This window comes from Chlorocebus sabaeus, chromosome 28 (genome assembly GCF_047675955.1).
Source record: "Chlorocebus sabaeus isolate Y175 chromosome 28, mChlSab1.0.hap1, whole genome shotgun sequence".
Lineage (NCBI taxonomy): Eukaryota > Metazoa > Chordata > Mammalia > Primates > Cercopithecidae > Chlorocebus > Chlorocebus sabaeus.
Window position 1 is genome coordinate 15,527,747 of NC_132931.1, and position 25,173 is coordinate 15,552,919.

General features: G+C 52.8%; 1 protein-coding gene across 1 annotated transcript; it reads left to right on the forward strand.

The window, feature by feature from the left end:
• The first annotated feature begins 587 nt into the window (after nucleotides 1-587).
• Nucleotides 588-23,591, forward strand: INTS15 (integrator complex subunit 15). The gene is made up of 6 exons (XM_037995462.2): nucleotides 588-1,069; nucleotides 2,225-2,446; nucleotides 5,371-5,536; nucleotides 12,717-13,244; nucleotides 16,985-17,024; nucleotides 22,824-23,591. Exons 1-6 carry the CDS (start codon nucleotides 878-880, stop codon nucleotides 23,023-23,025), a joined length of 1,350 nt encoding a protein of 449 aa, XP_037851390.1. The 5' UTR covers nucleotides 588-877; the 3' UTR covers nucleotides 23,026-23,591.
• The last annotated feature ends 1,582 nt before the right edge of the window (nucleotides 23,592-25,173 follow it).

A 25,173-nucleotide genomic window follows, 5' to 3' on the forward strand; every position in this document is an offset into this window, starting at 1 on the left:
TCCGGCCTGCCCTCCTCTGTCCACATTCAAGCCCTTTCTGACTAGTTTAAATATTGTGAAAGTGAACTGCAACCTATTTCAGAGGAGAGATGACTGCCAGAAATGAGGTCTTGGTGCGGAAGGTCTTTGGAGTGGGAGGGCTCTCAAGTGCAGGTGGCAGGTGTTCTGCACCCTGCTAGGCCAAGGAGCCCGCAGCCAGAGAGGCGGGGAAATGGGAATCAGGGGCAGGGGTCCTTCCAGCCATCTTCCCCTGTAGCTCCCCAGCTAAGAACTGATGGAAACGTGAAGACGGGTAGCTGGGGCGGCCAGGGAACCCAAGTCCGCTGGCCCAAGCCAAAGCCCGGCACCACCCCGCATCCTTGCTGGTGGAAAGCACGGTGAAATCAACCAGCGGCGGCTCTGAACGCAACGCAGAGTCGGCGCGGGGGCCTGGGCAAGGACAGAGCGGGCCAGCACTGGCGGTTGGGCGGGCTCTGGGGGCGGGGCCTGGGGCGGGGTCCACCTGGGACCGCGGCACGCCCCTCACCGCGCGCGCCGCCAGGGGGCGCCCTCCCGAGAGCGCCCCTGGGCCGAGGCCTGCGCTTGGCCCCTGCGGGCCGCCGTCTCCGTGCCCGGCATTCGGCCGCCGTTCGGCTGCGCGGCGGCGGCTCCCGCGGCTCCTGGCGGCGCCGCAGTCGGACCTTCGGGCGGCCGCTGGCCGGCGGCAGCGGCGATGGCACCCTGAGCAGGCAGAGAGCAGGCTGCGGCAGGCGGGCAAGCGGGCGGGTGCCGCAGCCCAGGCCCGTGTCGCGCCTCTTTGTTTCCACGGGCAGCGGCTCAGCCCCGGGCCCCGGGCGGAAGTGAGACGCGCTCGGCGCGGGGCCGCGGCGGCCGCACCATGAGCGACATCCGCCACTCGCTGCTGCGCCGCGACGCGCTGAGCGCCGCCAAGGAGGTGTTGTACCACCTGGACATCTACTTCAGCAGCCAGCTGCAGAGCGCGCCGCTGCCCATCGTGGATAAGGGCCCCGTGGAGCTGCTGGAGGAGTTCGTGTTCCAAGTGCCCAAGGAGCGCAGCGCGCAGCCTAAGGTGCGGCCCGAGACGGTCGGGTGCCCGGGCGCCGCAGGCAGGCGGGCGGGCCTTTTCCCCAGCGATGCAGGGCTGTGTCAAGCCGCGGGCGCCCCACGCCCAGGAGCCCCGGGCTCGCGCTTGGCCTCGCTCCTGCAGCAGCCCGCAAACCCCTCTCCGGGTCCTGCAGTGTTGCTCAGCTGCCTGTCCAGTCTGCGGGGCGTGTGACAGCCGAGTCTTGGTGTTAAAGGGACAAACTGGGGACTGCCCGCTCTCTAGAAGTCTGTTGGGCTGTTACCGAAAGGCTCGTCCTGAGCCCTCCAGGAGGATGTATAATGATCTGTATAGTTTTCCTCTTACATCTTTTTCTTTTTTTTCCTCTCTCTCTCTTTTTTTTTTTTTTTTTTTTTGTGGTGAGACAAGGTCTCACTGTGTTGCCCAGGCTGGAGTGCAGTGGTGCAACCACAGCTCACTACAACCTTGAACTCCTGGGCTCAAGTAATCCTCCCGCCTTATCCTTCTCAGTAGCTGGGACTACAGGCATGCACCACCACCATGCCCAGCTAATTTTTGGATGTTTTGTAGAGCTGGGGCCTCCCTGTGTTACTCAGGCTGATCTCAAACTCCTGGGCTCAAGATTCTCTCTCCTTGGCCTCTAAAGTGTTGGAATTATAGGTGTGAGCCACAACGCCTGGCCTATATGACTTTTTTCTAAGAGTAACAGCAAAGATCTCCCTGACATCTGAGCTTTACGAAGGGCGAAAAGTTCTACGGGGTAAAAAACTTTTTTCCTGTTTTCCTTTTATTTTTTTTGGAGGCGGAATTTCATTCTGTCACCCGGCTGGAGTGCAGTGGTACGATCTCGGCTCACTGCAACCTCCACCTCCCGGGTTCAAGCGAGTCTCCTCCCTAAGCCTCCTGAGTAGCTGGGATTATAGGCGCACACCCACCATGCCCGACCAAGTTTTGTATTTTTAGTAGAGACGGGGTTTCACCACGTTGGCCAGGCTGGTGTCGAACTCTTGACGTTGTGATTGGTCCGCCTCGGCCTCCCAAAGTGCTGGGATTACAGGCGTGAGCCACCGCGCCCAGTCTATTTCCTGTTTTTTTAACGTACGAGTTAATAAGTACGTTACAGCCACATTTCTTAACGCTTTTCCTGGATTTCTTTTGCAGAGACTGAATTCACTTCAGGAGCTTCAACTTCTTGAAATCATGTGCAATTATTTCCAGGAGCAAACCAAGGACTCTGTTCGGCAGATTATTTTTTCATCCCTTTTCAGCCCTCAAGGGAACAAAGCCGATGACAGCCGGATGAGCTTGTTGGGAAAACTGGTCTCCATGGCGGTGGCTGTGTGTCGAATCCCGGTGTTGGAGTGTGCCGCCTCCTGGCTTCAGGTACTGCTCAAGACAGACCCTCGGCCGGGTGCAGTGGCTCATGCCTGTAATCCCAGCACTTTGGAAAGCTGAGGTGGGCAAATCACTTGAGGTCAGGGGTTCAAGACCAGCCTGACCAACATGGTGAAATCGTGTCTCTACTAAAAATGAAAAATTAGCCTGGCATGATGGTACGTTCCTGTAACCCCAGCTACTCAGGAGGCTGAGGCACGAGAATCGCATGAACTCAGGAGGCAGAGGTTGCAGTGAGCTGAGATGGTGCCATTGCACTCCAGCCTGGATGACAGAGCAAGACTCTGTCTCAAAAAAAAAAAAAAAAAAAAAAGGGGGTCTGACCCTAAGAGTCTCTGAAGAGGAATTGAGGAGTTTGCTGTTTGGAATTCTCATTGAATTGGATTTCTGGAATTTTTGTTTGTTTGTTTAAATTATTCTTTTAGGCCATGCTTAGTGGTTCACACCTGTAATCCCAGCACTTTGGGAGGCTGAGGAGGGGTCAGATCACTTGAGGTCAGGAGTTTGAGACTAGCCTGGGCACCATGGTGAAACCCTGTCTCTACTGAAAAAACAGAAATTAGCCAGGCGTGGTGGCACACGCCTGTGGTCCCAGCTACTTGGGAGGCTGAGGCAGGAGAATCGTGAACATGGGAGGTGGAGGTTGCTGTGAGCTGAGATCACGTCACTACACTCCAGCCTGGGTGACAGAGTAAGACTCAGTCTCAAAAAAAAAATTTTTTTTTAATTAGGGCGTGTTTTTTTTCTTTTTCTTTCTCGTTTCTTTTTTTTTTTTTTTTTTTCCTTTTCTTTTTTTTTTTGTGAGAAGGTTTCAGTCTGTCCCCCAGGGTGGAGTGCAGTGATGCAATCTTAGCTCACTACAACCTCTGCCTCCTGGGCTCAAGTGATCCTCCTACCTCAGCCCACCATGTAGCTGGGACCACAGGCACACATCACTATGCCTGGCTAGTTTTTGTATTTTTTGTAGAGACGGTTTCACCGTGTTGCCCAGACTGGTCATGAACTCCTGAGGTCAAGCGATCCTCCTGCCTCAGCCTCCCAAAGTGCCGGGATTATAGGCATGAGCCACTGTGCCCGGCCTACGAACAGGATTTTGAGAGAAATTCAGCAAGTACTGCTGTAAACAAACCTTTTCATCATGTGACAGTTCACAGACTTTCCTGAATCTCTTCAATGTGATAGCAGCTAATTTTTACCTGTGGCATCTCACCTGGGATCCTGTAGGGTTACAAAAGTTGTCATTTCCTCACCTGAAGGCAGAAATGATGTTTCCTAAGTAAACTGTAAAACAAGAGCTGGCAGATGTTGTATGTAAAGGGCGAGATAGTGAACTGTCTTAGGCTTTGCAGGTCCTGTAGTCTCTTTCACAGCTACTCTGTCCTTCTAGTGCAAGAACAGCTTTAAACAGTAGGCAAACAAATAAGCATGGTCACGTCTCAGTGAAATATTGTTTATAGAAACGGGTGGTGGGACAAATTTGGTCTGTGGGATGGTTTTTTTGTTTTGTTTTGTTTTTTGAGAGAGTGTTGCTTTGCCGCCCAGACTGGAGTGCAGTGGCGTGATCTCGGCTCACCGCAAGCTCCGCCTCCCGGGTTCACGCTATTCTGCCTCAGCCTCCCAAGTAGCTGGGACTACAGGCGCCCACCATCAGTGGTGCCTGGCTAATTTTTTTGCATTTTTAATAGAGATGAAGTTTCACCGTGTTAGCCAGGATGGTCTCGATCTCCTGACTTCATGGTCCGCCTGCCTCGTCCTCCCAAAATGCTGGGATTACAGGCGTGAGCCACTGTACCCAGTCAGGTGTTTTTTTTTTTTTTTTTGGTTTGTTTTTTTTTTTTTTTTGGAGATGATCTTGCTCTGTTGCTTATGCTGGAGTGCAGTGGTGTGACCACAGGGCTCACTGCAGCCTCAACCTTCCCAGGTTCAAGCCATCCTCCTGCCTTGGCCTCCCGAGTAGCTGGGACTACAGGTGTGTGCCACCACACCCGCCTAATTTTTTCAATTTTTTTTTTTTATTTGGAGTCTCACTCTGTCACCCAGGCTGGAGTGCAGTAGTGCGATCTCTGCTCACTGCAAGCTCTGTCCCCCGGGTTCACGCCATTCTCCTGCCCCAGCCTCCCGAGTAGCTGAGACTACAGGCGTCTGCTACCACGCCTGGCTAATTTTTGTGTGTGTGTGTTATTTTTAGTAGAGACGGGGTTTCACCGTGTTCACCAGGATGGTCTCGATCTCCTGACCTCATGATCTGCCCACCTTGACCTCCCAAAGTGCTGGGATTACAGGCGTGAGCCACCGCACCTGGTCCATTTTTTCTATTTTTTATAGAGATGGGTTCTTGCTGTTACCCAGGCTCGTCTGGAACTCCTGGGCTGAAGTGATCCTCCCACCTTGGCCTCCCAAAGTGTTGGGATGACAGGCATGAGCCACCATGCCCAGCCTGGTCAGTGGGCTTTAGATTGCCCACCACTGCTTCAGTGTAAGCCTTTAACTTTTTTTTTTCTTTTGAGACAAAGTTTTGCTCTTATTGCCCAAGCTGGAGTGCAGTGGTACGATCTTGGCTCACCGCAACCTCTGCCTCCCAGGTTCAAGTGATTCTCCTGCCTCAGCCTCCCAAGTAGCTGGGATTGCAGGCGTGCCCCACCACGCCTGGCTAATTTTCGTATTCTTAGTAGAGACGGGGTTTCACCATGTTGGTCGGGCTGGTCTTGAACTCCTGACCTCAGGTGATCCACCTGCCTCGGCCTCTCAAAGTGCTGGGATTACAGACGCGAGCCACCACACCCTGCCCCATCAACATCTTTTTTTCATCTTGGAAGTGGTTCTGCCAGTTCTGATGGTATTCACCGTGTGTGCATAGTTGCTGGTCTACTCACGACATCTGTAGTTATGTGGACTGTGTGGCTTCTTTCCAGCGGACGCCCGTGGTCTACTGTGTGAGGTTAGCCAAGGCCCTCGTGGATGACTACTGCTGTTTGGTGCCGGGATCCATTCAGACACTGAAGCAGATATTCAGTGCCAGCCCGAGATTCTGCTGCCAGTTCATCACCTCCGTTACCGCGCTGTATGATCTGTCGTCAGGTAAACTTGAAACAGGTTATTTCTATGAAAGAGACTTCCATCAATGGCTAGTTTTTTTTCCGCTGAATACCCAGGTGAAGTGTCCAGTGAATGCTTTGGCCATTTTGTCTCTTAAATGTATATTTTTATTTTTATTATTTTTTGAGATGGAGCCAGTTGCCCAGGCTGGAGTGCAGTGGCATGATCTCTGCTCCCTGCACCCTCCCCCTCCCGGGTTCAAGCAGTTCTCCTGCCTCAGCCTCCTGAGTAGCTAGGACTACAGCCAGCATGCGCCACCACTCACAGCTGATTTTTTTGTGTGTTTTTGGTAGAGAGAGGGTTTTACTGTGTTCCAGGCCGATCTCAAACCCCTGACCTCAAGTGATCTACCCACTTTGGCCTCCCAAACTGCTGGGATTACAGGCATGTGCCACCATGCCCAGCTGAGTTTTAGTTTTTATTTTTTGAGACGGTTTCACTCTGTCACCCTGGTTGGAGTGCAGAGGTGTGATCCCAGCCCACTGCAGTCTCTGCCCCCAAGGCTCAAGTGTTCTTCCCCCGCACTCAGCCTCCCGAGTAGTTGGGACTACAGCTGCATGCCACCACGCCTAGCTAATTTTTGCATTTTTTGTAGAGACGGGGTTTCGCCATGTTGTCCAGGCTGGTCTTGAACCCCGAGCTCAAGCAATTCTCCTCCCTCAGCCTTCTGAGTAGTCGGGACCATAGGTTTGCACCACCATGCCTGGCTAATTTTTTATATTTTTTTGTAGAGATAGAGTTTCACCATGTTGCCCAGGGTGGTTTTGAACTCCTGGACTCGAACAATCCTCCCACCTCGGCCTCCTAAAGTGTTGGCATTACAGATGTGAGCCATTGCACCCGGCCTGAAATGTGTGTTTTTAATTTAGGCTAAAAACTAAAGATGTGGGCCACCTGGACGTATGCAATTTGCTAAGGGGGAACTATTCTTAGTGATCCCCATTTGCCTGAGGTGCAGTGGTCCAAGGGGCAGGCAGCCCAGAAAGCGAGGGTCTGCTGTCTGGTGAGATGTGACCCACTGCCGGGACATATGACTTGATTTTTTATCTTCCCCCTACTTTCTTTATTTTACTTTTTTGGATAGAGAATCTTGCTCTGTTGCGCAGGCTGCTGTAATATGGTGGTGCAGTCATAGCTCATTGTAGCCTCAAAACTCCTGGGCTCAAGTGATCCTCCCACCACAGCCTCCCAGGTCGCTGGGACTGTAGACACACACCACCAGGCCTGGCTGACAAAACCTGCTTTTCTGCTGCTGTTTTCGGTTCATCCTTCTCTGCCCTTGGCTGTTGCTGCTCACAAGGCTGACAAATAGTCTCTCTCTCTTCCTGGGTTGATAGCCAAACTAGCAGTTTGAAAGCCTTCAATGGCATCTCTCATTTTTATTCAGTCCAGTATTGGTCTCCCACCAGCCTGCTGACCTTTTTTTTTTCTTTTTTTTTTTTTGAGACAGAGTTTCACTCTTGTTGCCTAGGCTGGAGTGCAATGGGGTGATCTCGGCTCACGCAACCTCCACCTCCCGGGTCCTGGTTCAAGCAGTTCTCCTATCTCAGCCTCCTGAGTAGCTGGGACTATAGGCGTACGCCACCACGCCCAGCTAATTTTTGTAATTTGAGTAGAGATGAAGTTTCACCATATTGGCCAGGCTGGTCTCGAACTCCTGACCTCGTGATCCACCTGCCTCAGCCTCCCAAAGTGCTGGGATTACAGGCGTGAGCCACCACGCCCAGCTGAGCCTTCTTTTATCTGTCACCCTTTTTTTTTTTTTTGTGAGACAGAATCTCACTTTGTTGCTCAGACTGGAGTGCAGTGGCATGATCTTGGCTTACCGCAACCTCTGCCTCCTGGGTTCTAGTGATTCTCCTGCCTCAGCCTCCCGAGTAGCTGGGGTTATAGGTGTGCGCCACCACACCTGCCTACTTTTTGTATTTTTAGTAGAGACGGTGTTTCACCACGTTGGTGAGGTTGGTCTTGAACTCCTGACCTCAGGTGATTCACCCAGCTCGGCCTCCCAAAGTACTGAGATTACAGGTGTGAGCCACTGTGCCCGGCCACCTTTTTTCCTGTTGTTAGACTTTTTAACTCTCTTGAGAAAGTTTGTGTGGAAATATTGTGAACATGTAAGTGCATGCCATATTCATATGCTAATTTCTTTTTTTTTTTGGTTTTTTTGTTTTTGTTTTTTGAGATGGAGTCTTGCTCTGTCGCCCAGGCTGGAGTGCAGTGGTGCCATCTCGACACACTGCAAGCTCCACCTCCCGGGTTCAAGCGATTCTCCTGCCTCAGCCTCTCACCCGGCTACTTTTTTGTATTTTTGGTTTCAGTGTTAGCCAGGATGGTCTCAATCTCCCGACCTCGTGATCTGCCCCCCTCGGCCTCACAAAGTGCTGGGATTACAGGCGTGAGCCACTGCGCCCAGCCGCAGATGCTAATTTTTTTTTTTTTTTTTTTTTTTTTTTTTTTTGAGACGGAGTCTCGCTCTGTCACCCAGGCTGGAGTGCAGTGGCCGGATCTCAGCTCACTGCAAGCTCCGCCTCCCGGTTTCACGCCATTCTCCTGCCTCAGCCTCCCGAGTAGCTGGGACTACAGGCACCTGCCACCTCGCCCGGCTAGTTTTTTTTGTACCTTTTTAGTAGAGACGGGGTTTCACCGTATTAGCCAGGATAGTCTCGATCTCCTGACCTCGTGATCCGCCCGTCTCGGCCTCCCAAAGTGCTGGGATTACAGGCTTGAGCCACCGCGCCTGGCCCGCAGATGCTAATTTTATACTCTCCTTTTCCTAGCAGTTTGCCTGTGGAATGGGAGGCAGGTCGTGGAGAGCAGGGCCACACCGCTGCAGTGGGGTTTCCCCTAGCTCTCTCCTCCAAAGGCTTCCTAAGAGCTGTTAACATCTGGGAGCAGTATTCAGGCCTTTCATCTTCCAATAGGAAAGATTTCACTGAACCCAGCTATGGTATCATAGTTGCCTTTTTGTTTTTGTTTTTTTTTTTTGAGGTGGAGTCTCACTCTGTCACCTAGGCTGGAGTGCAGTGGTGTGATCTCCCCTCACTGCAACCTCCACTTCCCAGGTTTAAGCGAGTCTCCTGCCTCAGCCTCCTGAGTAGCTTGGGCTACAGGTGTGCACCACCATGCCTGGCTAATTTTTGTATTTTTAGTGGAGTCAGGGTTTCACCCTGTTGGCCAGGCTGGTCTGGAACTCCTGACCTCAAGTGATCTCCCTGCCTCAGCCTCCCAAAGTGCTGGGATTACAGGCATTAGCTACCGCACCCGACCTACCTTTTATGTCATTGGTTATTCCAGGCCAATGAGTACAGAAATTGGCTTTGCCATTGGGAAGGGATGAGTTAGCATATGGAACAGGAAAGAATATTCAGGGAATGCCACTGACACAGCAGAGCAGATCTGAAACACAGTGTTTTTCTCTTAAGCCAGCAAGTCCATTGAGTTGTTGATGATTTCTCAAGTCACTGCCACACAGCGGTGGCCCTGGAAGTCACCATCCGAATGGTGATTGAAGCTGATCTCGGGCACTTCTGGTAACAGGAGAGCATTCTTGGGGAGGCTGTGTCTTCAAAGCACAAAAAGGAAGATACCCACATAATAATATCCCCCCTTTCACGAATGGTGCTGAGAACGCGGAACTCTAGAGACCCTAACTGGGATCCTAAAGACTGAGGACTGACGAAGTGCACACGCCAACGTGTATGCTGAGGGCACACCTGCACAAGTGTGTGTGCACACACACACGCATTACCTACAGGCTGTTGGAGATGCGTCAGCTCAGATCTGAGGGGGCAGGGATACACTGGAGAGGTGGATATGACCCTGGCGTTGCCCAGACAGAAACATCTCTGTGGAATCAAGAGGCAGCACACATGGCCAGTCGCAGTGGCTCACTCCTGTAATCCCAGCACTTTGGGAGGCCTAGGTGGGTGGATCACTGCAGTCAGGAGTTCGAGACCAGCCTGGTCAACATGGTGAAATCCCATCTCTACTAAAAATACAAAAATTAGCCAGTGTGGTGGCAGGCGCCTATAGTCCCAGCTACTCAGGATGCTGAGGCAGGAGAATTGCTTCAACCCGGGAGGCAGAGGTTACAGTGAGCCAAGATCACTGCAGCCTGGGCGACAAGAGTGAGACTCTGTCTCAAAAAAAAAAAAAAGGTGGCGCACAGGACAGCAGCTGCTCCCCGCTGTAGCCATTGTCTCACCACAGTAGGTGGGCAGGGCTGTTCATACTCCAACAGTTGGCAGGAATCATCTCAGATGGTGGGCACAGCCCCAGAGAGAGGGGGCTGAGGACCCACTCCTGTGAACACAGCCAGCCTAAGGGCATTGCACACCAAGCCCCACATGTGCAGTACAGCCTCCCGATTAAAAGCCAGGCTGCTGAGGTCAGATCTGGGCCATACGCTTTTGTGTGTGTGTGTGTGTGTGTGTTTTCCTGAGACAGGATCTCACTGTGTTGCTCAGGCTGTTGTACAGTGGGACAACAACAGCTGACTGCAACCTTGACCTCCCAGGCTCAATGATCCTCCTACCTCAGCCTCCTGAATAGCTGGGAATATAGGTGTGCACCACCACTTCCTGCTATATATATATATATATTTTTTAAGACGGAGTCTAGCTCTATCACCCAGGCTGGAGTGCAGTGGCGTGATCTCGGCTCACTGCAACCTCCACCTCGCAAGTTCACGCCATTCTCCTGCCTCAGCCTCCTGAGTAGCTGGGACTACAGGCACCTGCCACCACGCCTGGCTAATTTTTTTGTATTTTTAGTAGAGACAGGGTTTCACCGTGTTAGCCACGATGGCCTCGACCTCCTGACCTCGTGATCCCCCCGCCTCTTCCTCCCAAAGTGCTGGGATTACGGGCCTGAGCCACTGCACCCGGCCACTCCTGGCTAATTTTTAAGAATTTTTGGCCGGGCGCGGTGGCTCAAGCCTGTAATCCCAGCACTTTGGGAGGCCGAGACGGGCGGATCACGAGGTCAGGAGATTGAGACCATCCTGGCTAACACGGTGAAACCCCGTCTCTACTAAAAGATACAAAAAACTAGCCGGGCGAGGTGGCGGGCGCCTGTAGTCCCAGCTACTCGGGAGGCTGAGGCAGGAGAATGGTGGGAACCCGGGAGGCGGAGCTTGTAGTGAGCTGAGATCTGGCCACTGCACTCCAGCTTGGGCGGCAGAGCGAGACTCCGCCTCAAAAAAAAAAAAAAAAAAAAAGAATTTTTGTAGAGATTGGGTCTCACTGTGTTTCCAGGGCTGGTTTTGAACTCTTGAACTCAAGTGATCGTCCCACTTTGGCCTCCCAAAGTGCTGGGATTGCAGGTGTGAGCCTGGGCCACATACTTTCAATGAATCCTGTGGAAATCACTTGACATGACTGTGCCTCAGTTTCCTTGTCCTTTGTATGAGACTAACCGCTGGGGTAGAGGGAGGATTAAATGCATTCGTCTGTGTAAAGCGTTCAGACCTGTGTCGGGTGAGGCGCGTTCATGTGTGTAGAGCGTTGAGACCTGTGCTGGGTTAGATGCGTTCGTCTGTGTAGGGTGTTGAGACCTGTGCTGGGTTAGATGCGTTCGTCTGTGTAGGGTGTTGAGACCTGTTCCAGGTTAGACGAGTTTGTCTGTGTAAAGCGTTGAGACCTGTGCTGGGTTAGATGCGTTCATGTGTGTAGAGCGTTGAGACCTGTGCTGGGTTAGATGCGTTCGTCTGCGTAGAGCATTGAGACCTGTGCTGGGTTAGATGCGTTCGTCTGCGTAGAGCGTTGAGACCTGTGCTGGGTTAGACGCGTTCGTCTGTGTAGAGCGTTGAGACCTGTGCTGGGTTAGACGTGTTCGTCTGTGTAGAGCGTTGAGACCTGTGCTGGGTTAGACGTGTTCGTCTGTGTAGAGCGTTGAGACCTGTGCTGGGTTAGATGCGTTCATGTGTGTAGAGCGTTGAGACCTGTGCTGGGTTAGATGCGTTCGTCTGCGTAGAGCGTTGAGACCTGTGCTGGGTTAGATGCGTTCATGTGTGTAGAGCGTTGAGACCTGTGCTGGGTTAGATGCGTTCGTCTGCGTAGAGCATTGAGACCTGTGCTGGGTTAGATGCGTTCATGTGTGTAGAGCGTTGAGACCTGTGCTGGGTTAGATGCGTTCATGTGTGTAGAGCGTTGAGACCTGTGCTGGGTTAGATGCGTTCGTCTGTGTAGAGCGTTGAGACCTGTGCCAGGTTAGACATGTTTGTCTGTGTAGACCGTTGAGACCTGTGCCGGGTTAGACGTGTTCGTCTGTGTAGGGTGTTGAGACCTGTTCCAGGTTAGACGAGTTTGTCTGTGTAGAGCGTTGAGACCTGTGCTGGGTTAGATGTGTTCATCTGTGCTGGTTAGACGTGTTTGTCTGTGTAGAGCGTTGAGACCTGTGCTGGGTTAGATGCGTTCGTCTGTGCTGGTTAGACGCGTTTGTCTGTGTAGAGTGTTGAGACCTGTGCCAGGTTAGACGAGTTTGTCTGTGTAAAGCGTTGAGACCTGTGCCAAGTTAGACGCGTTCGTCTGTGTAGAGCGTTGAGACCTGTGCTGGGCTCATAGGAAGCCCAGACTAAGTGTCACCATCTGTTCTTCTCTGTCGAGGCCACAGAGCCTGCCAGGTCTCAGGGATCATACCTCCTAGGGTTGCTTAGATGAGGGTTCCAGGTTTGGGGTTGGGGCAGCCCTTGGCAGCTGCCAGATGACTGATGGGATTCTGAGCTGGTCCCTGAAGGCCACCATTGCTGTCACTGCCCCATACAGGAGACACTGAGCACAGGGAGGACACATACTCAGGAGGGAAGGGGTGACGTGTGGCAGTGTGGGATAGAAAAAGCGTGGAATTTTATCTAAATTAGCACGCAGGAGGACATTTCTCCAAAGCATGGTGGAGTTCCAGGGAATTGTAGACTTAGGTATTTCTGCAGCCTCTCCCTTGCTCCACTGATGTGACTGGGCCCTGGGATGTGACAGTGACTGAGATGAGAGTCCCAGTCCCCCTGGAGTGGACGTCCTAGGAAAGGAGACAGAAGGTAACTAAGCCAGGAGGCGTGATCCGGACCATCAGGCAGGCAGTGCCGTGGGCCCTGGGGTCATGCTCCCTCGCTCCCTGTCCTCAAGGCCAAGAGCGCTCCTGACCTAATGGTCTTTATTTGCAGATGACCTCATCCCACCTATGGACTTGCTTGAAATGATTGTCACCTGGATTTTTGAGGACCCAAGGTTGATTCTCATCACTTTTTTAAATACTCCGATTGCGGCCAATCTGCCAATAGGATTCTTAGAGCTCACCCCGCTCGTTGGATTGATCCGCTGGTGCGTGAAGGCCCCCCTGGCTTACAAAAGGAGAAAGAAGCCCCCCTTATCCAATGGCCATGTCAGCAACAAGGTCACGAAGGACCCGGGCGTGGGGATGGACAGAGACTCCCACCTGTTGTACTCGAAACTCCACCTCAGCGTCCTGCAGGTCCTCATGACGCTGCAGCTGCACCTGACCGAGAAGAATCTGTACGGGCGCCTGGGGCTGGTCCTCTTCGACCACATGGTCCCGCTGGTGGAGGAGATCAACAGGTTGGCGGATGAACTGAACCCCCTCAACGCCTCCCAGGAGATCGAGCTCTCGCTGGACCGGCTGGCGCAGGCTCTGCAGGTGGCCATGGCCTCAGGAGCTCTGCTGTGCACGAGAGGTGGGTGCCTCCCTGGCCCAGGCCTCCTGGTGCAGGGACACCACCGCCCTGCAGAAGGAAAGAGGGGCTCCTGGACAGACACTGTTTTTGCTTCATTTAGGACTTCTTTTCCTCCTAGTGAACACAGGGGAGGAAGGTACCCCAGCCGCGCCCCCTGCACTCCACCCTCCCTGCTTACCCATCAGGTTCCTAACATCCCACAGATGGGAGGTCTGAGTGTCACCCAGGACTGGGGACTCCTCGAGAGCCTAGATAGCTTTCCTTTCGAGGAACCCGTTTTCTTTTTTACTTTATCTTTTTTTTTTTTTTTTTTTTTTTTTTTTTGAGACAGAGTCTCGCCCTGTCGCCCAGGCTGGAGTGCAGTGGCCGGATCTCAGCTCACTGCAAGCTCCGCCTCCCGGGTTTATGCCATTCTCCTGCCTCAGCCTCCCGAGTAGCTGGGATTACAGGTGCCCGCCACCTCGCCCGGCTAATTTTTTGTATTTTTTTTTTTTTTAGTAAAGACGGGGTTTCACCGTGTTAGCCAGGATGGTCTCGATCTCCTGACCTTGTGATCCACCCATCTCGGCCTCCCAAAGTGCTGGGATTACAGGCTTAAGCCACTGCACCCAGCCTATTTTATCTTATTTTTATTTATTTATTTATTGCGATGGAGTCCCCCACTATTGTCTAGGCTGGAGTGCAGTGGTGCCATCTCGGCTCATTGCAACCTCCATCTCCTGGGTTTAAGCAATTATTCTGCCTCAGTCTCCTGAATAGCTGGGACTACAGGCATGCGCCACCACAGCTGGCTAATGTTTGTATTTTTAGTACAGACAGTTGCACTATGTTGGCCAGGATGGTCTTGAACTCTTGGCCTTGTGATCCACCCACCTTGGCCATCCAAAGTGCTGGGATTACAGGCGTGAGCCACCGTGCCCGGCCCCCTTTTTCTTTTTCTGTGTCCTTTTTTATTTCCATTTCTCTTTTTTTATTTTTATGAGATGGGGACACTCGCTCTGTTGCCCAAGCTGGAGTGCAGTGGCACGATCATAGCTCACCACAGTCTGCAACTCCTGGGCTCAAGCGATCCTCCTGCCTCAGCCACAGAGTAGCTGGGACTACAAGTGTGTACCACCACACCCAGCTAATTTTTAAAAAAATTTTTGGGCTGGGTGCGGTGGGTCACACCTGTAATCCCAACACTTTGGGAGGCCGAGGCGGGCAGATCACGAGGTCAGGAGATCAAGACCATCCTGGCTAACACAGTGAAACTCCATCTCTACTGAAAATACAAAAAAAAAAAAAATTAGCTAGGCGTGGTGGCGGGTGCCTGTAGTCCCACCTACTTGGGAGTCTGAGGCAGGAGAATGGCATGAACCCAGGAGGCGGAGCTTGCAGTGAGCCGAGATCGCGCCACTGCACTCCAGACTGGGCTACAGAGCGAGACTGCATCTCAAAAAAAAAAAAAAAAATGTGTAGAGTCAAGGTCTCACCATCTTTCTTGTCCAGGCTGGTTTCAAACTCGGGCTCAAGTGATCCTCCCGCCTCAGCCTCCCAAAGTGCTAGGATTACAGGCATGAGCCTCTGCACCTTTCATTGTCCTTTTTTATTGAGGCATATTTTTTTTTTTTTGAGATGGAGTCTCACTTCTTTGCCCAGGCTGGAGTGCAGTGGCACGATCTTGGCTCACTACAACCTCTGCCTCCCGGGTTCTATTGATTCTACTGCCTCAGCCTCCCAAGTAGCTGGGATTAGAGGTATGTGCCAGCACGTCTGCCTAATTTTTGTATTTTTAGTAGAGACGGGGTTTTACCATGTTGGCCAGGATGGTCTCAAACTCCTGACCTCAAGTATCCTCCCACCTCAGCCTCCCAAAGTGCTGGGATTACAGGTGTGAGCCACTGCATCTGGCCTTGAGGCATAATTTATACACAATACAATGACGTGGGTTAAGGGCAGGATCTGATGAGTTTTGACTAATAGTTACACTCATGTGACCACTTCTCTGTTGATAACAGACAACATTCCCACTGCCTGTGGGTTTTTTGGTCTTTGTTTGTTTTGAAGACGAGCGCTTTAGATCCTCCCACCTCAGCCTCCTGAGTAGCTAAGACTACAGGTGCGTATCACCACACCGGCTAATTTTTAAATTTTTTGTAAAAATGAAGTCTCGCTATGTTGCTCAGGCTGGTCTCAAACTCCTGGGCTCAAGCGATCCTCCTGCCTAGGCCTCCCAAAGTGCTAACATTACAGGCAGGAGCCACTTTGCCAGCCTCATGGCCTGTTCTGAGGTTCCTTCATTCTCCTGCATTTCAGTCCTTGGACTCTCCCTGGAGAATGATATGGTGCTAATGACATGCTTGGGTTTGCGTTTTAGCAACTACCTCACTCAAAAGGTTGCCTGTGGTGCCAGGGGATGGCCGTGGGTTTCCCATCTTACTGCTGCTCTTAGATTGCCTTGGGTGCCTGATTGCCCAGGGAGAGCCCAGCCTCTGGGCTTTTTCCAGCCATCTGACAAATTGCCAGCAGGGCTGCCTCCTTTCCTAAGTGCCATCTTTTGTTTGGGGATGGGGTTTTTTTTGTTGTTGTTTTTGTTTTTTTTGTTTTTTTTTTTTGAGACGGAGTCTCACTGTCTCCCAGGCTGGAGTACAGTGGCCGGATCTCAGCTCACTGCAAGCTCCGCCTCCCGGGTCCATGCCATTCTCCTGCCTCAGCCTCCCGAGTAGCTGGGACTATAGGCGCCCGCCATCTCGCCCGGCTATTTTTTTGTATTTTTTAGTAGAGACAGGGTTTCACCGTGTTAGCCAGGATGGTCTCGATCTCCTGACCTCGTGATCCACCCGTCTCGGCCTCCCAAAGTGCTGGGATTACAGGCTTGAGCCACCGCGCCCGGCCTAGGGGATGGGTTTTTTAAAGCAAAAATTGAAGACTAGGAGAATTCAGATTCTATTTATTTATTTATTTATTTTTCTGAGATGGGGTCTCACTCTGTCACCCAGGCTATAGTGCGGTGCCACGATCTCGCCTCACTGCAACCTCCCCCTCCCGAGTTCCAGCAATTCCCCTGCCTCAGCCTCCCAGGTTGCTGGGATTACAGGCATGCACCACCACACCCGGCTAATTTTGTATTTTTAGTAGAGACGGGGTTCCTCCATGTTGGTCAGGCTGGTCTCAAACTTCTGACCTCAAGTGATCTGCCCGCCTCGGCCTCCCAAAGTGCTGGGATTACAGACATGAGCCACTGTGACCGGCCAGGGGATGGATTTTTTAAAGCAAAAATTGAATACAAGGAGAACTCAGATTCTTCTTTTTTTTCTTTTTTTTTTTTTTCTTGAGACGGGATCTCACTGTGTCACCCAGTCTGGAGTGTAGTGGTGTGATCTCAGCTCACTGCACTCTCCCTCTCCCAGGTTCAAGCAATTCTCCTGCCTCAGCCTCCTGAGTAGCTGGGATTACAGGTGCCCACCACCACTCCTGGCTAATTTTTATTTTTTAGTAGAGATGGGATTTCACCATGTTGGTCAGGCTGTTCTCAAACTCCTGACCTCGGGTGATCCACCTGCCTCGGCCTCCCAAAGTGCTGGGATTACAGGCATGAGCCACGGTGCCCGGCTAGAACTCAGTTTCTAAATGATGCTAGGGAAATGTAGTATGAGGCACTCTTGCTGTCTTGCTAGCATCGTTACAAAGAATACCAATGTGTATTTCCCCATGTTATCTCCAGTATGTTCCTTAATCTTATATGTCCTTAATTGCAGATGACCTGAGAACCTTGTGCTCCAGGCTACCCCATAATAAGTAAGTATCCTCAAGACTCCTACCTGGGCCAGCTTGCTGGGGCAGGGTGGAGGGAGGCAAGACAGGGCGAACCCCTTTGTCCTGGGTTCTTTGGGGAGAGCCCGGTAAGGACATGATGAGAAGTGGGGCGTGGATACGATCAGATAACGCCCGTGAACAGAACTCAAGTAGAAAGTAAACCTGAAAAACGGTCATCATGCTGGAAGTCCGTGAAAGAGGCCAGTCCCTAGTGAGCGTGCACCTGTTGAGTTGTTGAGTGGTGGGTGTGGCGCAGGGGGCCCTCTGTTGGTGACACTGTGAACTGCACAACCATTTGGGAAGTCTGGCTGAGCCACAGCCTAGAGCACTCTGCCAGCACTTGGCCATCAGGCCGCACGAACCTGGGTTCTGAGCATGGCCCTGTCTGGGATCGACTGTGATGCTTGGGAAGTCTCTTGACCTGTCTCTGTACCTCAGCTTACCGCCTTGTAAAATAGGGGTGATACTGTTCCCTGACTCACAGGGTGGTAGTGAGGATGAGACGCAGTGGTGTTTGTGAATTTCTCATCCTACGCCTTGCCACGTGGAGACCTCTGCAAATGCAGTCGTCAGGTGAAAAGTGGGAACTGTGGTCAGAATCTGGAGAGAATCCGGGCCTTGCCACTTCCAAAAGTCCACATGTCCTTGGGCAGCTTCCCTGCCTTCTGCCTGAAGTCCTCATCTGTAACATCAAGAAAACCATGGGGCCTGCCTCAGGTTCCTCTTGCCTCCCCCAGCTTCTCACTGTAAGATTTTTGTGAGGAGTAAATGAGTAAAAACAGGCCAAGGCCTGGGCATGGTGGCTCATACCTGTAATCCCAGCACTTTGGGAAGCTGAGGAGGGCGGATCACCTGAGGTCAGGAGTTCGAGACCAGCCTGGCCAATGTGGTGAAACCCCGTCTCTACTTAAAATACAAAAATTAGCCTGGCGTGGTGGTTTGCATCTGTAATCCCAGCTACTCGGGAGGCTGAGGCGGGAGAATCGCTTGAACCCGGGAGGTAGAGGTTGCAGTGAGCTAAGAGCGTGACACTGCACTCCAGCTTGGGCAATAGAGTGAAACTCTGTCTAAAAAATAAAAATAAAAAGGCCAGATGTGGTGGCTCACACCTGTAATCCCAGCACTTTGGGAGAACGAGGCAGGTGGATCACTTGTGGTCAGGAGTTTGAGACCAGCCTGGCCAACATGGTGAAACCTCATCTCTACTAAAAATACAAAATTAGCCAGGTATGGTGGTGTACACCTGTAATCCCAGCTACTTGGGAGGCTGAGGCTGGAGAATCACTTGAACCTAGGAGGTGGAGATTGCAGTGAGCTGAGATGGTGCTACTGCACTCCAACCTGGGTGACAGAGCCAGACTCAAAAAAAAACAAAAAGGCTGGGCACGGTGGCTCACAGCTGTAATCACAGCACTTTGGGAGGCCAAGTTTGGAGACCACAGCACCTGAGGTCAGGAATTTGAGACCAGCTTGGCCAACGTGGTGAAACCCTATCTCTACTAAAAACACAAAAGTTAGCCAGGTGGCAGGTGCCTGTAATTCCAGCTACTTGGGAGGCTGAGGCAGGACAATTGCTTAAACCCAGGAAGCAGAGGTTGCAGTAAGTCGAGACTGTACCATTGCACTCCAGCCTGGGCAATAAGAGCAAACCTCCATCTCAAAAAAAAAAAAATTGGCCAAATATGGTGGCATGCATTTGTAATCCCAGCTATTGGAGTGGCAGAGACGAGGATTGTTTGAGCCCAGGAGTTTGAGGTTGCACTGAGCTGTGATCACCACCATACTACCTGGGCAACAGAGCAAGACCCTGTCTCTTAAAAGAAAAAAAATGTGAAAACACAGAACGCGCTTAAACTAGTACATGGCCTGTAGTGAATATCTAGTCCTAAAGTGTCAGCTGCTTTTTTTTTCTTTTTGAGACAGAGTCTTGCTTTGTTGCAGAGGCTGGCGTGCAGTGGCATGATCTTGGCTCACTGCAAGCCTCTGCGTCCTGGGCTCAAGCCATCCTCCCACCTCAGGCTTCCAAGTAGCTGGGACTACAGGTGTGTACCACCACAGCAGACTGATTTTTGTATGCACAAAAAATGTTTCGTACAGATGCAGTTACTAACTAGCAAAGAACTGGAAATAACCGGTCCTACAGCGTGGTGATACTTAAGTAAATGAGTTGTGATACATCAGGAGGATGGAACATAATGCATCTGCCAAAAATAGTAACTGACTGCTGGGGAGGCAGTGTGGATGGTGGAAAGCAGAACTCCTGTGCACATGGACAGGGTTAATAGAAATGACAAAGTGAGCTTGGTGGGGTTAGTCATATTCTTCCTTCGGAGCCCTCACACTGGTCTTTAGCAAGGAGAAGCAGGCTTCCAGGGGCAGGTGTTGGCAAGCAGTGTGGACAGAGGGGCAGCACACGGCTCGGCAGCCCTGGGGATACATGTAGCGTTGGCCTGGCCCGCTGGCTCTGTCAGGTCCGGCGGCAGAGCACTGGGTAGCGCTCGCAGGCTGAGACAGACATGTATAACTCGAGTCCGGGGTTCAGCCGGATGCTGGTCCACACCCTGCAGAGGAACTGCATCTTTGTGTGAGGGTTGGGGACTCCCATCCGTGCCACACTTACTCTGCCAGGTTCTACAAGGAAGGAGCTGGGGCAGCTGTCTGGGTGGGTACAAAGCCTGAGGGGGCAGAAGGGAACAGTCTCTGGGATGAGACTGTCCTGCCTGAGGTGTCATAACAGCAACAGAGAGAGATCACAGGGCCACCTCTCCCAGGGGCCCACACTCTTCCTCTCCTCTTTTTCCTTTTCTTTCTTTCTTTCTTTTTTTTTTTTTTTTTTTTTTTGAGACAGAGTCTCATTGTGTCGCCCAGGCTAGAGTGCAGTGGTGTGATCTTGGCTCACTGCAACCTCTGTGTCCTGGATTCAAGTGATTCTCCTGCCACAACCTCCTGCGTAGCTGGGACTACAGGTGCCCGTCACCATGCCTCATTTTTGTATTTTTAGTAGAGACGGGGTTTCGCCATGTTGGCCAGGCTGGTCTGGAACTCCTGACCTCAAGTGATCTCCCTGTCTCAGCCTCCCAAAGTGCTGGGATTACAGGCGTGAGCCACTGTACCTGGCCTCTTTTTCCTTTTTTTGGTCTGGGTTCTAGAAGTTTCCACAGCATCGGAGGGCATTGCTGGTATCAGCTGGCACCTTTCCCCTCCTGCAGGAATCCCTTTGTGATAGTTCCCTTCTTTGTCCACCACTTTTATTTAACATTTTAGTGTTTTCTTCAGGGAATTTAAAAGACAGCAGGATACAAATCCTTTGTATTGTCCGAGTCTTTTAACTCGGGGTCAACCTTAGAGCCCCCCTGGAACTTCTCAGCAGTCCCCTGCTGGTCCTGTTCTGGAGCCTCTGACTCCATTCCTTCCGAGGAGCTAGCTGATGGCTGCCTCTCCTGACACAGATCTGGGGAGCCCTGACCTCCCAGGGGCAGGCCAGGCATGGCTATTGGGGAAGGACAGGGGGTTGCCTGGAATACCTCTTAGATTTCTTTCCCTTTTTTTTTTTTTTTCCCAAGACACAGCCTTGCTCTGTCACCCAGGCTAGAGTGCAGTGGTATGATCTCAGCTCACTGCAACCTCCACCTCCCGGGTTCAAGCGATTCTCCTGCCTCAGCCTCCCGGATAGCTGGGATTACAGACACCCACCACCACACCCAGCTAATTTTTGTATTTTTAGTAGAGACGGGTTTTCGCCATGTTGGCCAGGCTGGTCTCGAACTCCTGACCTTAGGTGATCTGCCTGCCTCGGCATCCCAAAGTGCTGGGATTACAGGTGTGAGCCACCATGCCTGGCCTACTTCTTAGATTTCTGACAGTCTCTGTGTTCATCGTCTTTCCAAATAGACTGGAAACTTCTTGAAGTGCTTTCTATCTCTGGCAGGGTGTGTACATGTTCAAATCATCACATGACCACAATTTGGCCTCTGCAGTACCTCCTCCTTGGGTTCGTTAATCTCTTGCTAAATTACTTACCCAGAGTTATTTAGTAGTAGTAACAGAAAGAAAAGGGGCTCAGAAGCGCTTTGGGCACTAAATGCACCAGCCCTCCACATACCTTCTGTTTACTGCCTGAGCCCCTCCTGGGGGCCCTGGGTCCAAGCCTTTGTACTGCGGCGCTTGGGGGTTCAGTCTGTGACAGACCAGCCCCTTGACAGAGCACAGGGGAGTAGAAGGAGAGCAGGCAGGGCTGTCGGAAGGGTGAAATGGCTGGGAAAACGGGCTGCTGTGGGACCCAGTTAGGACAACGTGCAGGGACAGAGAGCCTTGGCTGAGGGACGGGATGTGAGTAGAACCTGGCAGGCAGGCCTTGGTGTTAGGAGAGACCAGCACAGGTGCTGCAGACACGGAACCCAGCCAGGGCGAGATCCTGGGGCAGGTCAGGAGATGGGTGAGCAGAGCCCGTCTGTCTGCAGCAGAAGCTTCCAACGGGGAAGCAAGGGGAAGGCAGGGTAGGGAGGAGGCCTGGGACCTGAAGCTGGGAGGGCCCCAGCGGGCCTTTTTTTGTTTGTTTGAGACAGGGTCTCGCTCTGTCTCCCAGGCTGGAGTGCAGTGGCACAATCATGGCTCATGGCTCACTGCAGCCTTGAACTCCTGAACTCAAGCAATCCTCCTGCCTCAGCCTCCTGAGTGGCTGGGACTAAGGGTGTGCACCACCACGCCCAGCTAATTTTTAGTTTATTTTCTGTAGAGATGGGGGTCTCACTGTATTCTGTCTGGTCTTGAACTCCTGGCCTCAAGCAGTCGGCCTCCAAAAGTGCTGGGATTATAGGCGTGAGCCACCAGACCCGGCCAAGAGAGGTTCTGATTGGGGAGAACCCATGGGGAGTTGGTCCTTTCCGGCTGACACAGGACGGGGCAGGCCTCGCCTGGACTGGGGGAGCTGGGGGTGATGAGCCAAGCCAGGGAGTTTTGGGGAGTTGGGGGATAATCCTGGGGAGGGTGTGGTTAGAAGGCAAGGGCCGTGAGAAACTCGAGAGTCTGGGAAGGGAACCCGCGTTGGAAAGCCAGGTTGAGTTTGCGGGGAGGAGGATTCCAGGAAGTGGCGGCCGTGGTGTGCTATACCACCAGGATGGGAGGTCCAGGCCTCTGGGGCTCGGGGGCCTTGGTGGGAGCGCGGTGGCGGATGGGGAGAGCGTGCGTGCAGCTATTCTCAGAGCCCCGGTGCTGGGTGCTGGGTGGGGTGGGAGGGTCTGAAGCTGAAGCTGCGCGGGGCGGGGCGGGGCGGGAGGTGGGCGGGTCCCGGAGGTCCTGGATGCAGGCCTGGGCCGTCACCGGGCGGGGGGGTCCGCACTGGACTCCTTCTGGATTTCAGGACTCCGAATTTCGGAGTCATTTGCAAGGCCAGCTTCCTGGGGCTTCTACTTGGAATTCAGGTAGGGCGCGGTCATTCACGGCTCTGAGGAGACTGTGGCCGGCTGTCCTGTGTGTCCCAGCGCAGCAGAGAGCTGCAAAGGCTGACATGGAGGCCGCCTGTGTGGGCTGTGCGCCCGGGACTGCTGTGGCCGGAGCTCCGTGGGCCGTAGGCCCCGTGCAGAGCCCGCTCCCACGCATCCTCGCCTGTGGGGTCCTGGCTTTGCCACTGCTGCTCCGCGTCCACAGCCTGAACCTCCGGGTGGTCCGTGCCTGTGTCGGTGCCTCTCCCCGGCGGGGTGCGGGGTTCGGGGTCAGCCAGCCGTGCGCACCTGCGGAGTCCCCGGAGTCCGCCCGCCCTGACGCTTCTCCTTGTGTTCGCAGCCTCCTCCAGCTGGTGATCTCGGGTCCCGTGCAGCAGTCGCCTCACGCCGCGCTCCCCCCAGGGTTCTACCCCCACATCCACACGCCCCCGCTGGGCTATGGGGCCGTCCCAGCCCACCCCGCCGCCCACCCCGCCCTGCCCACGCACCCCGGGCACACCTTCATCTCGGGCGTGACGTTTCCCTTCAGGCCCATCCGCTAGGCCGGCCCGCGTGTGCCTTCTGTGCCCTTGCTGGACGAAGCCTTCCGAGAAGGAAGGGGTGGCCGGTCCCCCAGAAGAGAACCTCGGGGAAGTGGCCGGGTGGCCCCTCCCCGCCGGCAGAACCGTCTGGGTGTCACGGAGTCCAGGTGCTTCCCACCCGGTCGCATTCTTCGACATCCAGATTGGATGGTGAAGGGAAGAGTCCAGCCTCTGCTGAGAGCCTGCTGCGGGCGTTTTTAAAACATGCCGGACCTGGGAGCCTCTGTTCTCAGCACATTTCAGACACAGCCTGTGTGGCGAGGAGTGTGACGGGAGGAACCACAGGTGCAGGCCCATGTGTCTGGCCTCTTTCCTTGTGAAGACGATGTGTCCCCGCCAGAAAAAGTGGGCTCTTTCCGCAGCCCCGTGAGCTGAGCCCAGGCTGCGTAGTGACCACAAGCTTGTGTGCAGCGCTGCTCAGGGAAGCTGTCAGGAATTCCCCTCACCTCGGAAAGGAACTTCTCAGTTTTATTGGGGGTGTCTAAATTTTCCTTTCATATGTTCAAATAAATTTTTCTAAACAGTCATGTAGACTTTATGGAATGTATTTTTAACAGCTTCATAAATGTTGTTTCCAACTGCAGGCATTTCCTTCCCAATTCTTTTTTTTTTTTTTTTTTTTTTTTTTTTTTTTTTTTTTTGAGACGGAGTCTCGCTCTGTCGCCCAGGTTGGAGTACAGTGGCGGGATTTTGGTTCACTGCAAGCTCCGCCTCCCGGGTTCAATCGATTCTGGCGCCTCAGCCTCCCGAGTAGCTGGGACTACAAGTGCGCACCACAACGCCCTGCTAATTTTTTGTATTTTTTTTTTTTTTTACAGAGATAGTGTCTTGCTAGGTTGCCCAGGCTGACTTTGAACACTTGACCTCAAGCTATCTGCCCACCGTGGCCTCCCAAAGTGCTGGGGTTACAGGCCTAACCCACTGCACCTGGCCTGCTTCCCAATCTCTTATGGTCGTGGTAGTTTTTAGTCATTTCTTTTGATGGAAACAGCTTGGACACCCATGTCCCCAGCTAAGCCAGGCAGCTGAGGTCAGCGGGCATAGAGCACTCCCGACCTTTTTTTTTTTTTTTTTTTTTTTTTGAGGCGGAGTCTCACTCTGTCACTCAGGCTGGAGTGCAGTGGCGCAATCTCAGCTCGCTGCAAGCTCTACCTCGCGGGGTCACGCCATTCTCCTGCCTCAGCCTCCCGAGTAGCTGGGACTACAGGCGCCCGCCACCACGCCTGGCTAATTTTTAAAATATTTTTAGTAGAGACGGGGTTTCACCGTGGTGTCGATCTCCTGACCTTGTGATCCGCCCACCTCGTCTTCCCAAAGTGCTGGGATTACAGGCGTGAGCCACCGTGCCCCACCTTTCTTTTTCTTTTTTTTTTCTTTTTTTTAAACAGGGTTGCACTCTGTCACACAGGCTGGAGTGCAGTGGTGTGATCTCAGTTCACTGCAACCTCTGCCTCCCAGGTTCAAGCGATTCTCCTGCGTCAGCCTCCCAAGTAGCTGGGATTACAGGCGCCCACCATCACCCCCGGCTAATTTTTGTATTTTTAGTAGAGACAGGGTTTCGCCATGTTGGCCAGGCTGGTCTCGAACTCCCGACCTCAGGTGATCCACCCGCCTCGGCCTCCCAAAGTGTTGGGATTACAGGCGTGAGCCACTGCGCCCAGCCTGCTTCCGGTCTATTTGCTTTGGGTCACATTTCTTCCCTCAGGTACAAAACAGCCCTCAGGGATCTTTTTCCTACTGAAAAGGGAAGGGTGTCTGCTTGGAGTCCTCCCTTAACGGACTGCAGGAGGAAGCAAAGATCAGGAACTATGTCACTGGCTCTCCTAGCCTGAAGTGAGAGATGGAAACTGCAAACATGGAGCATTAAAAGATGGAGCTTACCTTGCAGGGATGAAATTTAACCTGGGGCTGGGCACAGTAGCTCACACTTGTAATCCCGGCACTTTGGGAGGCCAAGGTAGGCGGATCACTTGCGGCCAGTAGTTCGAGACCAGCCTGAGCAACATGACGAAATTCTGTCTCTACTAAAAATACAAAAATTAGCTGGACGTGGTGGTGGGCGCCTGCAAAATCCCAGCTACTCAGGAGACTGGGGCAGGAGAATCGCTT

Bases quoted from the DNA above. Each gene is read 5' to 3' on its own strand.
- INTS15 (XM_037995462.2), top strand. From the start codon at position 878: ATGAGCGACATCCGCCACTCGCTGCTGCGCCGCGACGCGCTGAGCGCC. The intron at 5,537-12,716 runs GTAAACTTGAAA...CTTTATTTGCAG, and splicing joins GCTGTATGATCTGTCGTCAG to ATGACCTCATCCCACCTATG. The intron at 13,245-16,984 runs GTGGGTGCCTCC...CCTTAATTGCAG, and splicing joins AGCTCTGCTGTGCACGAGAG to ATGACCTGAGAACCTTGTGC.